Below are 18,800 nucleotides of genomic sequence, written 5' to 3' on the forward strand. Positions count from 1 at the left end.
AAATATACACAAACACAAATGATAAGAGACATGAGTCAAAAATGGCTCATGACACAGATCAGCAAATCAAAAGCAACTTTGATCAAAATATCTGATATGTTTAACATGTCTGATATCTCTCTATACATGACTCAGATTTTGATACAGAACTTGCATGATTTGAACCTAATCCACCAATTGATACAGCACCAAACTATTTTGACATCACTCCCTCCGTGTTGAACTAAAGAGGGACAAGATTGCGTGTGGCACGATGCTGGTGAATGGTGCAAATCGCGCGCGCTGGTTTGTTGTTTAACCTTTTCCTGGAATCTGCGTTGCTGAATTAGCAAATAGCTAGCTGCCAGTGTTTGTTTTGGTTGTCTTGGTTGCCGACTAGCTAAAAGAAAGATGTCTGCCACGGAGGACGACACTGAGTTGCGGGATCTTTTGATCCAAAACCTAGAAAACAGTGGGGTCTTGAACAAACTAAAGGCACGTAACTACTAATACTGTAAAGTCATATGTCGAAGGACTGTTCAAAGACTGAAAATGTTGTTGTTGCCGCTTGTAGCTAGCTAGCTAGCTAACGTTAGCTAGCTACAGTACTGTAACTAGCTGGACTCCGGAAAGTCACCGACTTATCATCATGAGATCTAGTGTCGTGGGATAGCTAGCTAGCTACTGTACCTTCTAACATTGGATAACCAACAGCTAACGTTAGCTAGATAGCGAACTATTTTACAAGCAATGCATTTGTAGGTACTTAGCAAGTACTGTTACATAGCTAACGTTAGTTAGGTAGTTCAGGCCAGTTTGAGGCCCTCTTGCTTGGCTAACACCCTCTTTTGCTCTTCTCTTATTCGGTAGGCAGAAATGCGCGCTGCTGTCTTCCTGGCTATGGATGAACAGGATAAAGTGGAGGTAAGACGATAGCTGACTTATGTGCATTTTCAATGAATCCTGATAGTGTAACGTTAGGCTTACTTATTGCTTCTCTTATTAATGACTTTACATTTTTTGGGATGTAAATCATACGCTGCACTGACATCTGCATAACCTCTGCTACCACCCATTATCATTCCCCCAGAATAAAACTCCACTTGTCAATGAAAACCTGAAGAAATGTCTTAATACAAAGGATGGTAAGGGTTGTATTATCCACTGTGATTGTCTGAACAATAGTCTGCTAATCCCATAATAATCAACATGCATTACAATGATTCATTCTTTCCATGATGAGGCTGATCATATCCTTCCCTTTTTACAGGACGCCTGGTGGCCAGCCTCATCATAGACTTTCTACAGGTCTTTCACCTGGACTTCACGCTTGCTGTCTTCCAGCCAGAGATAAACTCAGTGAGTGTTTTACTCCCAGTGGATAGGGCTGGCCCGGCATTTGGTCAAATAACTTGGAATTGTCAGTGTTACATTCACCATTATGGCATGCAATTTATTGCGCGCGTGTCTCCTATTCTCAGCTAAATGGCCTAGACAGCCGTGAGCAGGTCTCTTGTGAGCTGGATATCACCGAGACTGATATGAACAGGAACACTCCTCTCCTGCTGGAGCTCGTCAAGAGGGGCAGACACAAGGAGAAGGCCTCCATCTTCTCAGAGGTAAAGACACTCCACTGCACAGGGCTTGCCATTTCACATACATGGGTTTAGTCATTCACTACATTAGCGTATTCCCTTAAGCTCCTAGTGGAGAAAAGAGCTTCTGACATTAGCAGTTGTCCAAACCTGAAGCCTCCCTGATTAGTTTTTTTTATTGTAAGATTGTATTTAATATATGTGTATTTAATATATATATTTAAAATCAATTTAAAAAAATTAAGTCCAAAACATACACATACAAACAACAACATACAAACATTCACAACATCACCCCTGCCCTGAAGTCTACCTGATTTGATTACGCTCTTGAATGGCTGTCCTTCCTTTAAAAAGTATTTTCTTCTGAATGGAGTGTCCCACTTGTGATTATAATGGACTGCTTTCTTGCTCTACTGATTTCCCTGCTCTGGCCTGCTGTTATCTGATGTAAGGGGGACAAAGCCACAAACATCCCCAAGGTAGTAATTCTTATGATCTTCATTGCCTTCCTTCTCACTCACTTGGGTACATGTACATCTATATATAATGTTATGAATGAGCACCAACTGTTTCATAATCAGGTATTATACATAGCCTACAAACATGACCACATTGAGATGTAATCCTTCATACAACAACATTTCAAGTATTTTGTCAATGGACCTGAGCTGCCAGAGAGAAAATAAACTGTATCACTCATAGTTGTCATTTTGCCGTGACGACCTAATTATAATATTATCTGGGTCAAAAGAAGGCAGCTTGCGATTAGTGTAAATGTACCCAGACGTTTGAGAGAGAGAAAATGGTTTTCCTGTTGTTCAGCGAGATTCTGACATAACAAGTTTGTCCCACTTTCTTAGTCATGTTTAATACTCTGCTCAAATCAGCAGAATGCGCTCACGTAGCTATCCTATTCGCCCATTCATACAGAGAACTGTGGGCCATGAAGGTGCACATGAAGAACTAGCATATAACATATAAAACCATCAAGCTCACAATTTCATGTTTGTTTTGATCACCTGTATTGATCCCAAGAGGATGCAACTTCAAATGTAAAGAGATTTCTCGGTCTGATATCAATGTTCTTCCTTTTTTCTCTTTTTAGGAACTATCCCCCAGGCAAATAGCAGACGCCCGGAAGAAGTTTGATTGTTATGACAAGGTGATCATTTTTTGTAGATGTGCTCATTTTGGTCATCCTCATAAGTTCTCCATTGCCATTGATTACCTTGTGAAGGTGTTTAAATGTCCAAGATTCTTCCAAGATCCTGCCTTTTACTCTGTTTAAACTTTCCGCTTCACAGGCCAGAACTGGTGGGATACGCAAAGAGGACTTGAAAGTTGTGTTTGGAGATGTTTTTCCCAACTTCAACAAGTATGTTTGGGCCGTGTCATTCAAGCAAAATGACAAAACACTGAGGGCTCGTTCCCTAGACACAGGAAAGCCCACTCCTGAACTAAAAAGCATGCATTTACATTGAAAGTGCTTTGTCATTCAGGAAGAGACTTAATCTGTGTCTGGGGAAACCTACCCTGACTGCAAAGCTGACACGACAATGCTATTTGTGACGTGAATCTACAGCTTATCCAGTTTCCTTAACAAGTAGTCTGTGTGTCCGATAACAGGAACATGCTGGAGAAGTTTGTCACTGATGAACATAGAGTTGGAGACAAGGCCTCCAGTAAATGTAAGTGTTCTGAGATGAAATGACTGAAATGAAGTGACATTCTTAATTTAACCCTTATTTAACTAGGCAAGTCAGTTAAGAACAAATTCATATTTACAATGACAGCCCAACAAAAGGAACTCCTACAGGGGCTTGGATTAAAAATATAGGACAAAACACACATCACGACAAGAGACACTACATAAAGAGAGACCTAAGACGACGACATAGCACGGCAGCAACACATGACAACAACATGGCAGCAGCACAACATGGCAGCAGCACAAAACATGTTACAAACATTATTGGGCACAGACAACAGCACAAAGGCAAGAAGGTAGAGACAACAATACATCACGTGAATCAGCCACAACCGTCAATAAGAGTGTCCATGAATGAAGAGATGGAGATTAAACTGTCCAGTTTGATAGTTTTTTGCAGCTCGTTCCAGTCGCTAGCTGCAGCGAACTGAAAAGTGTTGGTTGCTATAGTTACAAGCATGGCAACACAAAGCCGTGGAAAATGTCGTCATCTGCTCTAATGCTTTGTCTCACCTCTGTCTCTGTAGCTATAGACTTCCAGGAGTTTCTGGGCTTGTACAAGCGCTTCTTCAGTCAGTGTCGAAGTGTGGTAAGACACCTTTACTCTCTTGGAGTTCCTTTTTAGATTGTGCCATAGATTGAACTTCGTATGAACTGTTTCTTACGATGAAACACAATGTTAAATGTGTCCTTCCCTTCCAGGTCACCCATGACACCAGTGATGTAATTCACAATCCCAGTCAACTTATTGAGGAGAAGAAAAGCACTACACCGGCTAGTAAGGTACATTGGCACTATTCAAACAATGGTGCAGTGTATGTTGTAGTGGTTTCTCGTAGGATCTCTTTTTTCTTACTTTGTTCAACGGTAATATTGCATTCCTTTTAATACCTGTTTGTGTGAACTGTTGTCATAACAGCTTTCTTGTGAATCAATTCATTTCTATGGAACTTGCCTTTAAAATAACATAACATGAAATCATAACTAAGAGACCTAGCTTTGTATTTGCAGGATGTGAGCATAGGGTATACATGACATGGATATTTTAAGAGAATGTTGATTGTTAAAACAAAGCCTCTGTTTTTCCGCTTTCTTTTCGGAAGGACGAAGAGGTCAGTAGACTAAACTGTATGTGATTCTCCCTAAATGTAGCCACCTTTAGGGCCTACCCAGTATCTATCATGTTAGTGAGGCAGTGAGTGTGTGAGAAGGCTGATAGCTGTGTTCTCATGCACAGATCCCCAGGTTTAAAGGTGCACAGGCGGAGAAGGCTGACGCCAAGGTAAACTGCAAGGCTGGAAAAGGGTTGTGCTCATTCGGCACCAAACATAAGAAAATCTACTGAAACAGAGAGGGACTTGCTGGACTAGTATGGAACACTCATTTTCATTTGGTTTGCTGTAATGAACACAACCCAGGTGTACCGTACCCATGGGCACACACTGGTTGAATGAACGTTGTTTGCACGTAATTTCAATGAAAGGACGTGGAACCAACATGGAATAGACTTTAAATTGACGTCTGCCCAGTGGGTAGGCTCATACCAACTCATCCAAGGGAAGTTCTGATTTCAAAGGCATGTCTGTACCATAGTCTTCTGTTAACCCATGGTTTACTTGGTATGGTGTCACCATTAGCGCAGGGAAGATAGGTTGGCAGTATCTCAGCGCAGCCTCTCAAATGTGCTCTTATCACCAGACTGATTCTAATGAATGATGAGTGTTTTCCAGTTTTGATTGAAAATCTGACTGTGCTGTGTGCATGTGTGCATGTGTTTTACTAATTGCTCAACTTCACAGTCTTAATGGTTCATAGAGTAGGTACGACTAACGTAGCTAAGCCATTAGCCAAACCTCTAACAAGACCTTTACTTGTGCCGGATAGTTCTCAAAATATCTTTCCTATAGCTAATATTTCAGTGCCACTACTAACTCTCCCTGTCGCTTCAATCCTCTAACCATTTGCAACTAAATGCTAGCTGCACCCGCTCAAATACACAGAAGCGACTTTAAACGTGTGTTTTTGTTATTTGTGTTGTCTTGTTCCTACATGTACCCCACAGGGCGTGGAAGTCAGTCACAGCCACAGTGACACCAGCCTGCGCTTTGGCTCTCTAAAGGGCAAAGGGCAGGGTCACGTGACGTCAAGGCACAGCGAGGCGTCCGGGGACAACGACCCCACGGCGAGCCTGAAGAAGGGGCTGGACCTGGAGGTGGAGGAGGACCTAGACGAGGACGACTCGTTCTTTGACGACCCTCTGCCTAAACCACAGAAAACCTACGGCTGGTGAGAACGGGGATTGATTGTCATACACGCTATTGAACATGTGTGCTGCTCCATGATCCATCACTTAAGTCATGCGTAATAGCGATAAATGTAAAACATGGATGCTGTTAATATTAGCATAGAAATTGATCATGGCTAATGGTGCAACAGAATATCTTAAGAATCTTAAAATACAGGGGCGTTAATCAACTCTGATGGGCTGGGTCTATGTGGAGAAAGTCGAGCTACAGTACATATTTATGATTGTTAGGTTCTGAACAAACAGAGTTTGTGCTAGGGCCACAGGAGGAAGACTAATGTGTAATACAGGAAGGGTTTTTAGTCTATCTCTCACCGTAAATACCATTGTTCCCGACAACACTTGTTACCGAGGTTACTCAGTTGTCCACCTAATTTCACATAATCGGTCACGGTTCCCCGCCCCAATAGGGCATAAACCAACCGCTCTCATTATTGCTACTGCTAATGCACATGGATCACTTTCAAACAATGTGCTGATATCCTTTCGCTTTTTCAACCATGGAGATGGCCTGCCTCTCAGAAAACTTTCTATCACCATACACGTTACCACTTACTGACAATGTTGCATCTCTGATATCCCCATATACCTCCTATTCTCCACCAGGCACACATCCTGCCTTAGTCCTTCTACATGGACTACCTCTCTGTAACCTACCATGCTAGCATATAGATGTGCCAACTTCTCCATATAGTAACACACAGGTCTTAAACCCAGCTGAGGGATTTGCACCCCCACTCGGAACCTACCCTACCTACCCGCCACCTAGGGATCTTGCATGGGTCACATCCCCACTAGGGACCTATCCTACTACGGGACCTACCCTTACCCCTATTGCACATAGATCTATGGTCTCACGGCCACCGCAGCTGGGGCTTTAACCCCACTGGGACTTTTACACACACCCCCCCCCCCCCTTCATGAAATGGGTTTCCATGGCCGAGCAGCCGCACACAAGCCTAAGATCACCATGCGCAATGCCAAGCATCGGCTGGAGTGGTGTAAAGCTCGCCGCCATTGGACTCTGGAGCAGTAGAAACTCGTTCTCTGGAGTGATCACGCTTCAACATCTGGTAGTCCAACTGATTAATCTGGGTTTTGCGGTTGCCAGGAGAACGCTACCTGCCCCAATGCATAGTGCTAACTGTACAGTTTGGTGGACGAGCAATCATTTTACGGACACATTATTTACTTTCGTGATCTTGAAGGGAAATCTTAACGCTACAGCAGGGTTGTAGTACTCGAGTCTGGTCTCGAGACCACATATTGAGTGTCTTGTCTTGGTGTCGGATGCATTTGTTCTCCTGGGTCTTGTCTCGGACAGTGAGGACTCGTAATTTCTTCCCAAGACCAGCGGAGTAAAAAACTAATATTTATCAGCTTCCATTGTCAGCTCATAAAACTGCTTCGCCAGGCCAAATATATCCACTCCTTTCTTGAAATATTCATATCTTAACAGCCTTTATATCTATTATAGACATGTTAGTATAGTGGTGAACCTATAGGTCTTCAGTATGTGACAGGTTAGTACAGTGGTGAACCTATAGGTCTTCAGTGTGTGACAGGTTAGTACAGTGGTGAACCTATAGGTCTTCAGTGTGTGACAGGTTAGTACAGTGGTGAACCTATATGTCTTCAGTGTGTGACAGGTTAGTACAGTGGTGAACCTATAGGTCTTCAGTGTGTGACAGGTTAGTACAGTGGTGAACCTATAGGTCTTCAGTGTGTGACAGGTTAGTACAGTGGTGAACCTATAGGTCTTCAGTGTGTGACAGGTTAGTACAGTGGTGAACCTATAGGTCTTCAGTGTGTGACAGGTTAGTACAGTGGTGAACCTATAGGTCTTCAGTGTGTGACAGGTTAGTACAGTGGTGAACCTATAGGTCTTCAGTGTGTGACAGGTTGGTGATGCTGAAAGGACAGCAACCGTAATACCAGGTCACTCATGTAGGAGAGAGCACTTTTTGTAAAACACAAAGGGCCAGTGATTTAGTGGAGGGTATAAGCCGCATACGCACTTTTGTTTTCGTGGGCATTGCGTTTATTAACTTCTTAATCCCTACTGATGCATATCAAAGTAGTGTAGTGGAGGTATGCGACTTATCAATTATGTAGTACAATAGAGAAATCATGCACAAAGTAGCCTACACAATGTCAAAGCTCATTAAATGTATTTACACACACAGCCTAGTATCAGTGGAATATCATTTGCAAGCAGCAACTGTGTGCAGCTCTCATCTGGTTTTGTCATGGAGCAGCTCACAGAGGAATGACATCGCTAGCCGGTAGGGTAGGGAAGACGTTTCAGCTTATATCTACCAGTAAATGCTAACCAAGGCAACAATGGGAATGCAAACCAGGTATTAAAAAAGTTGAATCTGAAGTGTTGGTTATTAGGCTATATGTGATGCGCAATTGTCATCATGCACTGTTTGCATCAGGTGGGTAGACTTGGATGGGCCTGAATGCACAGGGGCACAATCTGGGTATTTTTTCGGCAAAAAAAATATTGTTATTTTGAGAGTGAATCTGAAAAATCTATAGGAAAACTCGTTAAAAAAAACCCATAGGAAATCATATACTGTTTTTTTGCTATTTGACTCACTGTTCCATGACGTACACTAAGACATTGTTGGCAAAATAGATGGATGCAGTTATTAAATGCATAATTCATATAATTCACCGATACATTTTTTGGTAGTCCAAAAGATATTGCTATCAGGTTGTAAATCACAGCTGGCCTGGTACATTGTTTGCTGCCTCCATTTAGGATGAACAGTTTCAATGACTCAATATTCTGGACAAAAACGGACGAATGTAACTAAGGCTGGGAATGTCAATGCAATCAAACTAGCCAGGGCAATTATCACAAGTCAGTGATAACGTGGCTAATATGCTAGCATATCTATTTATGTAGTAAGCTATAAACACAGAGCCTAATGTTAGCTAGCTAGCATGGGTGAGTGACTGACTGACTTTTTCCTCTCATATCGTTTTTTTGGTGGCTACACAGCTAGAGATGCAGGTGTCATTTGCTTAGCTAGCAAGAACTTGAATGACTGTGAATTTGCGAACGCAAGAGATATGCTATCTGCTCCGATTTTAGAACACTCTCATCTGAGTGTGCCAAAGCGCAGAACAACTGATGAATATACGAACGCACATCACCCGCTGAATATGACCGGTGTCCAAAAAGTTATAGTTAATCAAGAACGCTCTAGATGACATGTAAACAGCCTAACCAGCGTTGCTACAGCGAGTAAAATTGTCCGAGAGGTGTTCTCTCATTTGTGTCTGGAAGTAGCTAGCTAGCCAGTTAGCTCGGGTGCGTGGTTTGGACAAGCATGCATTGGCAGGCAAGCTGCAGAAGGACGAGGAGGCTACAATTCCCCATTGATTATCAGTTAAATTTTGACGGCCAACTAGCAGAAAACGTGTTAGGGTTTATCTGATGATCCTTCGTTACATTTTTGCTATGCTTGCTCTGGCTAGCATTTAGTTGTTGATCTTGTTGTTGTTATGCATAACTGAGGGATTAGGCCTACCTTTTCATGGTTGTTTGATCAATAGGACTATAAAGTTCCTAAATGTAAGAGGACTCCCGTGGTGTTTACATATTTGCAGAAATACATTCAGGTGTATTTTAAGGCTTTTGGCGAACGCGTGCTAATGATGTAAAGTCACGCTGTTGCAACTGCCTGTAAACACACAATCCAGTTCAAAGTGAATGATGGCAGTCCCGTTTGGCAAATGGCTTGTTTGTATAAAGGCCTACTGTAGCTTTGATTGGCTATAGCTCAGGTCTGTGTACAGTCGTGGCCAAAAGTTTTGAGAATGACACAAATATTAATTTCCACAAAGTTTGCTGCTTCAGTGTCTTTAGATATTTTTTGTCAGATGTTACTATGGAATACTGAAGTATAATTACAAGCATTTCATAAGTGTCAGGCTTTTATTGACAATTACCGGTACATGAAGTTGATGCAAAGAGTCAATATTTGCAGTGTTGACCCTTCTTTTTCAAGACCTGCAATCCGCCCTGGCATGCTGTCAATTAACTTCTGGGCCACATCCTGACTGATGGCAGCCCATTCTTGCATAATCAATGGAGTTGGAGTATGTCAGAATTTGTGGGTTTTTGTTTGTCCACCTGCATCTTGAGGATTGACCACAAGTTCTCAATGGGATTAAGGTCTGGGGCGTTTCCTGGCCATGGACCCAAAATATCGATGTTTTGTTCCCCGAGCCACTTAGTTATCACTTTTGCCTTATGGCAAGGTGCTCCATCATGCTGGAAAAGGCATTGTTCGTCACCAAACTGTTCCTGGATGGTTGGGAGAAGTTGCTCTCGGAGGATGTGTTGGTACCATTCTTTATTCATGGCTGTGTTCTTAGGCAAAATTGTGAGTGAGCCCACTCCCTTGGCTGAGAAGCAACCCCACACATGAATGGTCTCAGGATGCTTTACTGTTGGCATGACACAGGACTGATGGTAGCGCTCACCTTGTCTTCTCCGGACAAGCTTTTTCCCGGATGCCCCAAACAATTAGAAAGGGGATTCATCAGAGAAAATGACTTTACCCCAGTCCTCAGCAGTCCAATCCCTGTACCTTTTGCAGAATATCAGTCTGTCCCTGATGTTTTTCCTGGAGAGAAGTGTCTTCTTTGCTGCCCTTCTTGACACCAGGCCATCGATGCAATTCATCAATCACTCTTCATAACATTCTGGAGTATATGCAAATTGCCATCATACAAACTGTGGCTGCAGACTTTGTGAAAATTAATATTTGTGTCATTCTCAAAACTTTTGGCCACGACTGTAGACTCCGGTCCTGGACAAGACAGGTGTTTTTTATTTGGTTTTATTTGCTGCAGTGTCTAATAATTGTACAAACGCATTGCCGCTTTCCCACTAAATATTACTATAGAGTTTTCACAAATTACAATACTTAATTCCCAAACATTTTAAGGATTTATGAAAACATGAAAATTACCTTATCTAAGTGTTATAGATTCTGGGGGTGTACATAAACAGATTTTAATAAGATTTCATGTTGCTAAAATGTGGTCAGTTCTACTTTAAATCCAACAATATTTCACACACAAGTTATTTTCAAAGAGATGGCTAACATCAGCAAGCTAGCTGCAATTAAAAAAAAATAAAACAGTTCCTCTCATCCCAGATGACTTATCATTTGAAAATGTAACTTATTGTTGACAGTTATTCTTGAAAAGGGAGAAGCTAACAAATTAGCAACAATATCCTCTTTGATAACACCTGCTGCAGCCACTGCAAACTAGCCAACAACAAAAGCTAGCTAGCTAGACCGTGGGAAAACTACTGCTCGCTATTGCGCAGTGACCTGTTGGCCTTTGATAAGGCAGATGTTTCCATACATGTTTTTGTAATAAAGGTCCCACCCATTAAGTCAAAATGTGATTGGTTGATTCGACTATCACTCCAAAATGTTGCACTTATACAGTTGAATGGCAGATGCCTTTATATATCTTCTGCAGCCGGCTGACTTAGCTACCTAGATTTATTCCCCAGAGACCAGAAAAGTCTTCAGTGTTAACCCTTTTTCCTTTCCAACAAAATCTGAAGAGATTAAATCAGAACATCATTGAAAATAATGATAATTATTTTATAAATCCTTAGCCCTTCTCTGAAGGCGTGGAAGGCCCATTGTTCCCCACTGTGTTTGGGTTAGTAATCATTTGTAGAGTGACTCTGTTTTCCCTCAACATGCATTTATTCATTATTCAGAATGTTTAAAGAATCCATATGCTGTTCTGAAATAAGAACACAGAAATACTGGACGTTTTGAACTCTTATGGTGGTGATTTGACAAAATTACAATCATGGTCTTGAATTGGACTTGAATTCTTCTGGTCTCGGACCCCTTGTCCCCCACCTGGTCTCGGTCTTGACTCAGTCTTGACTCGGTCTCGCCCCCCCCTTCTGGTCTTGACTCTGACTATATTTACTCTGGTCTTGGTCTTGAATCGGTCTCGTTTTAGGTGCTCTCGAACACAACACTGCGCTACAGCATACAATGACATTCTAGACTATTCTGTGCTTCCAGCTTTGTGGCAACAGTTTGGGGAAGGCCCTTTCCTGTTTCAGCATGACAATGCCCCTGTGTACAAAGCGAGGCCCATACAGAAATGGCTTGTCGAGATCTGTGTGGAAGAACTTGACTGGCAAGCCGAGAACTGTGACCTCAACTACATTGAACAGGCCTAATCGCCCAACAGCAGTGTCTGACCTCACTAATGCTCGTGGCTGAATGGAAGCAAGCCCCCACAGCAATGTTCCAACATATTGTGGAAAGCCTTTCCAGAAGAGTGGAGGCTGTTATAGCAGCAAAGGGGACCAACCCCATATTAATGGCCATGATTTTGGAATGAGATGTTCAAGCAGGTGTCCACATACTTTTGGTACTGTAGTGTACATTGTTCCCCTTTCACAGTAACATTCCATGCACAAAGTTCCTCTAATATAGTAGCAGGAGTAAATATATTTGAAGCTAGAACCCAACATTAGGAAGTATTGTGTGAAGAGAAGTGCAGCTCTGTCGCCGCTCTGCTCACTGTATTTTCTCTCGCTCTCTGTCATGCTGCGTATGGAAGTAGTAGCCTTCCCCTGGCTAAGAGTCATTCAGGGGCCAGTCTCTCTGAAAAGAGAAACGGTCAGAAAGAGTAAGTATGTCTTCACTGTAAACTCAATGAGTTAGGCTACAGTGACTCATAATAGTTTGAAATGCAGGGCCGTGTTCATTAGGGCACACCATAACAAAACATTTTGCAATGGAAAACCAAAACACGGGTTTCTTATTGGACAATTCCAGGTAGTTTGTTGGTGCCTAATGAACACGGCCCTGTTCTATCTATAGCAGGTAATCGCAAATAGATATCCTTGTTAGCTTAGTATTCTGTACTCATATTGAAAGTACAAAGGAGGTGTTTGTTAAGATGACTGAAGTGGCTTAGAAACATGGACCAGCGTGTGTGGGAGTGGTGGGTAGTTTGGTTCCACTTAGGAGCACTGTGCTGTCTGTCTCTGCTCTGCTGTCACTTGTCTTTTTTTCCCCCCTCGGGTTTCTCCTCTGCCTGCCCAGCTTTTTTTTCTATCCTGTTCCTTTCTTCTTTTCTGTTTATCTGTGTGTCCTTTCCTCCCTCCCCAAGCAGCTTCGTCCGCTCTCTGAGGGAGGAGAGCCTCTCAGGGCGCTCCTTTAACCCAATGAGGAGGGGCACTAGCCTCAATGAGTGAGTGTGCATGGTGCTGGTGTATCACTCCTCCATTAGCGGAGGGATAAAGCCGTGAAAAGTCTGACCATTTGCCTGCTGCCTCGAAACCAACAATGAACGTTTGTAACATTGGCATTGACCTCTAAATAATAACCTATACTAATACGGTGTTCATGGTCTTGTACTTTTCCACTTTTTCTTTGCATGTGTGTGCGTTTTTTTTGTCGTGTATTTCTGTGTGTGTTGTGTGAGTGTACTTCCTTCACTATGCTCCTGTGTGTGTCCTGTCTCTCCTCTCCACTCTCTCTCTCTCTCTCTCTGGGCTCAGCCTGTCTGCTCTGGGTAGTGACACAGAGGGCGATGGGGACGAGCTCTTTTCTGACTATGATAATAAACGGAGCTGCTTGGAGCACAGGTGAGCTGCAGGCTTCTCTTTCACAGCAGGCATCTTCTTTCTCTCTCACCCTCTCTCGCTCTCTTTTGTACCCCATCCCCTCTGTTCCCCCTCTCTTTCTCTCTGTGCTGTGCAGTGCCACACTCCTTAGTATCTCTTATATGACATGCCTGTCTCCTCTGCCTCAGTCAATGAATATGAGTTGAATGTGTTTTTGGCCTCCAGCCTTAGGCCTTGCTTCTTTTGTTTTTCCACCAGGAGAGCAGCAGATTCGGACCCGGCCCCACAGAGGAGTGCTGCAGATGGGCTTCTCCTGAGTGGAACCCCCCATCACAGAGACCTCTCAGGCAGCAAGAACGGTGAGAGCAGTGGTGTGTGCGCGTTATGAACTGTAGCACGGGTTGTATAGACTAATTTTAACATGAGTTTGTGAGTTGAGTAGATGCTTTTATCTCCAGAATGATGCACTTTTGTTAAGTACTATTACCAGGGCCGTGCACAGAGCAGGGCAGGTGCTACCCCCCCATTAACTTCATTGGTCCATGGCCTCCCACAGGCAAAAAGCTGAAATGTGCTACTTTCATCTGCTTGCTCAGCCTCGCATTGAAGTGTTTTACCATTTTCTTTTCAGGACAACCAGGGCTACAAGTGGAACACAAAACAATTTGACATTAACAGTTGCATTCATGACAAATGTCAATAAACAAATAAGATCTGGCAAGCAAACACCTGATTTAAAGAAAAAATGCATTCATAAGCATTTCTGTAAGTACAGAAATTGTTTGCTCAATGGGAAATTAATATCCAACTAGTCAGTGACCACTGTTTGGAGTTTATTACAGTATTATAGACAATATGTCCAGGGTTTTCCTATGATTTTCTATGTAGAAGAACCCTTTACCTTCTAACGACTATTGTGTGGCTTTTCATAGTGGGGTCATTAGTCTGTAGCTGAAACCGTTCAGGCTTTACAGACGTTTTTGTGAGAAGAACTGTTTTCACGAACAAGGCTCTAGCTCCGGCAGAAGCAGTAGACGAATCTAATGCAAGAAATCCAGAACTCTTTAGCTCAAACACACACCGCTTAAAAGGGGTTAGAAGCACTAAATCACGCCGGTGTGATCGTGGGATTTAAGAGGTTTTAATCCCATGAATAAATCAACCTGAAATCCAGTCATAGACTTCTACTGCTCCTCTAGCCAAATAATTTTATTTTTTAACATAGGCCTTAATTCTCTGCAAAAACACACTCGCTCATCACACAATGCAGTCTAAGCATGTTAGAACCACAGATGAGAGGAAGTTTGTTAAAAGTGTCTTTGCTAAAACAACTACTGGGGTAGGCTATACCAGCTGATCATCGCTATTGTAGGCTCAATAAATTAGCTAGTATATGCATTACCTGCCTTGTTGCTCTTAGGCTATGCTGTCAAAACAAGCTAACTAGTCTTTACTTATTTCAATTTGTTCTGCTACTGGCAAAGTCGAACTGCAGTTGTTGCACCAATCAAATGGGCACTTTTTTTTATAGGGCTCTATCTGTGCACGTGCCTGACTATTACTCTGGATTCTTTGGTTCTTGAGTAAATCCTTCGAATGCTTTTTCTAGGTACTTCTAACCCCAGAGAGGAAGGATTCAAAGACTTGAAAATTATAAATGATAAAACCGGATCTTCTGTGCAGGGTATGATCTTAACCCAATTCCGGGTTTTATTTCTTTATATTATGCTGTTTTTGGTGGGTTACATATTTGAATTGTATTTATTTCATATACACCACAATATCAAAAGTATGTGGACACCTGCTCGTCGAACATCTCATTCCAAAGTCATGGGCATTAATATGTAGTTGGTCCCCCCTTTGCTGCTGTAACAGCCTCCACTCTTCCAGGAAGGCTTTCCACTAGATGTTGGAACATTAGTGAGGTCGGCACTGATGTTGGGCTATTAGGCCTGGCTCGCTGTTGTCGTTCCAATTCATCCCAAAGGTGTTCAATGGGGTTGAGGTCAAGAGCAGGCCAGTCAAGTTCTTACACACCGATCTCGACAAACCATTTTCTGTGTAGACCTTGCTTTGTGCACGGCGGCATTATCATGCTGAAACAGGAAAGGGCCTTCCACAAACTGTTTACACAAAGTTGGAAGCACAGAATCGTGTAGAATATCATTGTACGCTGTAGGGTCAAGATTTCCCTTCACTGGAACTAAGGGGCCTAGCCCGACCATGGAAAAACTGCCCCAGACCATTATTCCTCCAACAAACTTTACAGTTGGCAATACTCATCGGGGCAGGTAGCGTTCTCCTGGCATCCGCCAAACCCAGATTCGTCCGTCGGACTGCCTGATGGTAAAGCGTGATTCATCACTCCAGAGACGCTTGGCATTGCGCATGGTGATCTTAGGCTTGTGTGCAGCTGCTCGGCCATGGAAATCCATTTGAATTAAGTTCCCGGCGAACAGTTATTGTGCTGACATTGCTTCCAGAGGCAGTTTGGAACCGAGTAGATACGATTTTTACGCACTTCAGCACTTGGCGGTCCCGTTCTGTGAGCTTGTGTGGCCTACCACTTCGCGGGAGAGTTGTTGTTTTTCCTAGACGTTTCCACTTCACAATTACAGCACTTACAGTTGACCATGGCAGAAATTTGATGAACTGACTTGTTGGAAAGCTGGAATCCTATGATGGTGCCACGTCAAAAGTAACTGAGCTCTTCAGTGAGGCCATTCTACTGCCAATGTTTGTCTTTGGAGATTGCACATGCATGGCTGTGTGCTCAATTTTATACACCTGTCAGCAACGGGTGTGGCTGAAATAGCCAAATCCACTAATTTGAAGGGGTGTCCACATACTTTTGTATATATAGAGTATCATCCTGATATACCCCTCTTTGTTTTGCCAGATGACGACTATGGCGATGACTTTAACAGGTAATGTAGGGCGTTGTACTGTGTCTTCCCTAGATCTCACTAGCTATTTTTAGATGCTGCTCAGTGCTCGTTCAGTTTTATGCCCTATCTGTGCCATGAGAGATATAAATCTAAAGGGTTTCCCTTCTCTGCACGTTTCTTGTTTACCGCCACCAGCCATCGATCGGATATCTCCAAGAGTGAGGTGAGCATCGGAGAAGAGATCGAGGAGGTTTCCATCGAGGGACCCGACAACAGCGATAAGGTAGGTGTGTGTGGGAGGGGGGGATACCTAGTCAGTTTCACAGCTGAATGCATTAAACCAAAATGTATCTTCCTCATTTAAGTCAACGCCTCTGAATCAGAGCGGCGCAAGGAGCTGCCTTAATTGACGTCCACGTCATCGGTGCCTGTGTGTCATAGGAAGGGCAACAGGCAGTCAACCCTACATATGTGTAAAGCTAGTCAGCAGTGGGCCCTTGTAGTTACCACAGTTTTAGGTTGAGTTTTACATAAAGGCATATTCCAGTATAGGGTGGGGATAGGAATCAAAATGTAATTGACCGTTTATATGCTCTTTCAGCACATTCTATTAGCTAAATTTGACATGTTCCCTATAATCATGCCGTACATAAATAGGTCTAATAAATATGAATTTTATGTTAGTAGGTGTCTTTGGTGGTATTTCTATATTACCTTATCTCACACACTCACCCTTTCTATTCTCTCCTCTTCGCCCTCAATACCGCCCCCAGTTTGATGAGATCACTCAGGACCTCAGCGTATCTCAGCTCAGCCAGAGTCAAGGAGCTGACTACATGGAAGAGGTGGCATGACAATCCCATCAGCCTTACACCACAAAGACCATTTCTACTACGTTAACTATTATTTATGTTATGTGTGCACATAATTTGTGTACATTTGTGTTCATGGATCGAATAAAATTACCACTGTCACCGAGATTGTTCTTGAGCAGGGTTTTAATTGTGCTTTTGTTTGGGGGGGGGGGGGGGGTTTAGTATAGAGATGACTGTAAAGGATCTGATGGGTGACATGTTGAGACATCAAGGACATTTTATGTCAATCTGAAACCCGCAATGTGGGGAGCTTACTGTAATTTGTGCTGTGCCAATTACAGTACCCGCAGTTGGTTGGCTGTTTAGATGTCATCCTACTGGCAGACCACTGCAAAATGCTTCCATACTTAGTTACATCTAGTGAAATGTCAAACTTTTCATACCTGTCTGTATAACTTTAAATTGTATGCAGAGGATGTAGACAACCATGTTATTAATCATAGTAGATAATGACAACTATGGTATGTAAGTACATTAAATAGCTTTATTCATAACTCTTCAGTGATATTGTTCTGCTAAATCATTTTTTTTTTAACCTTTTATTAAAACAGTATCCCCCACATAAAGCATGTCTGTACAACCATACTAGTGCAATATACCTCAGGTTTGAGCATGTTGTGAGATTTTTTTTCGATCATACCACTCTCAAAGTTGCTTAGGTCACTCGTTTTGCCCATTCTAACATTCAATCAAACACTAACTGAATGCCTCGACGCCTGTCTGCCTGCTTTATTATAGCAAGCCATGGCCACGTGACTCACTGCCCTGTGAAGCATTTTTGTGAACAGGGTGGTGTACCAAATAAACTGAAAGCATATTTCTTGAGTTCCTATGCTTTATCTTGTGGTTATGTAGGTGTCAGGCTGCCAACTGAGGTTTTGAGAACTTGCAGCGACACTGCTTGGCCACACACACGTAGGTTGATCAAACGGACAAAAACTTTACTTCGTCCTTGCTGATCAGACAAAACAGACATACTGTAATCGCTGAGGTTCACAGCTTCACTTCTTAAAACTTGGCTTAGAAAAGTCCCAAGAGTATTTTGTAAAACTTTATTACTCCGTTATTCTGGTAAGTCCTCTCGCACAACAAATGGAATTATATGTGACCTAGGCAATCTTAGCATGTTTCTAAAAAATATATTTTACTGTAATATTGTAAGAGGAAAAACTGCTGGGTTAAATATGTTCAATATGCACTTAAATGTTTATTTGGAAACATAGTGGTAATGTATGTAAAAAATATTTTACTGTGGATTATATTGTATCTATTGTAAACAAATCTGTTGATTTCTAAATCATGCCCTACCTGAAATTGACACAGCTGCACCATTTGGACATAATTTAAATTCTACTTTTGACTGTCTTGTCTGACATTGTATTGTCTGCATTGATGCACTTTGTACCATTTTATTACCCTTCATTATTTTCACAGAAACACTTTTATCATAATAGTTGTGTGCAATAGATTCATGCTACTTGAGGCAGCTTTTTTTTGTTTGTTTACGTTTATTATGCAGTCTGAACTCACATTACCTGAAGAAAAAAAATCCCCTCGGGATCTTGCTGGAATGTATCATATCCAATCAAATATGCATGAACTCTGCAGCTAGGGAAGCTAAGGAAATGCCCACTCTATGCAAATAATAAGTAATGTCTCACAAAACATATTGTACAACATAACCTATTCAAAATCCTTTGACTAAGCTGTCTGTATTAGCCCACCATCACCAATAGCTCAGAAAATAAAGGAAAAATTGAAACAAATGGGTTTTATATTTAGATGACTAAAGTTAAAACAGA

General features: G+C 42.3%; 1 protein-coding gene across 3 annotated transcripts; it reads left to right on the forward strand.

The window, feature by feature from the left end:
- The first annotated feature begins 363 nt into the window (after positions 1-363).
- On the forward strand, positions 364-17,113 carry cep43 (centrosomal protein 43). Of its 3 annotated transcripts, XM_038968604.1 has the most exons (18): positions 364-474; positions 850-903; positions 1,070-1,124; positions 1,250-1,338; positions 1,461-1,598; positions 2,030-2,056; positions 2,683-2,739; positions 2,882-2,952; positions 3,204-3,265; positions 3,813-3,874; positions 3,988-4,068; positions 4,523-4,567; positions 5,348-5,571; positions 13,494-13,594; positions 14,845-14,919; positions 16,135-16,162; positions 16,319-16,406; positions 16,897-17,113. In XM_038968604.1, the coding sequence occupies exons 1-18, from the start codon at positions 391-393 to the stop codon at positions 16,975-16,977; spliced, it is 1,422 nt and encodes a 473-aa protein (XP_038824532.1). In that variant the 5' UTR covers positions 364-390; the 3' UTR covers positions 16,978-17,113. The 3 variants fall into 3 exon arrangements, with proteins under 3 accessions (XP_038824532.1, XP_038824534.1, XP_038824533.1); XM_038968606.1 differs by lacking the exon at positions 4,523-4,567; XM_038968605.1 differs by lacking the exon at positions 2,030-2,056.
- Positions 17,114-18,800: the final 1,687 nt, after the last annotated feature.

This window comes from Salvelinus namaycush, chromosome 29 (assembly GCF_016432855.1).
Source record: "Salvelinus namaycush isolate Seneca chromosome 29, SaNama_1.0, whole genome shotgun sequence".
Taxonomy (NCBI): Eukaryota; Metazoa; Chordata; class Actinopteri; order Salmoniformes; family Salmonidae; genus Salvelinus; species Salvelinus namaycush.

Coding starts and splice junctions, on each gene's coding strand:
- cep43 (XM_038968604.1), top strand. CDS start 391: ATGTCTGCCACGGAGGACGACACTGAGTTGCGGGATCTTTTGATCCAA. Junction 3,266..3,812: donor AGACAAGGCCTCCAGTAAAT/GTAAGTGTTCTG, acceptor CTGTCTCTGTAG/CTATAGACTTCCAGGAGTTT. Junction 13,595..14,844: donor CCTCTCAGGCAGCAAGAACG/GTGAGAGCAGTG, acceptor TGCTTTTTCTAG/GTACTTCTAACCCCAGAGAG.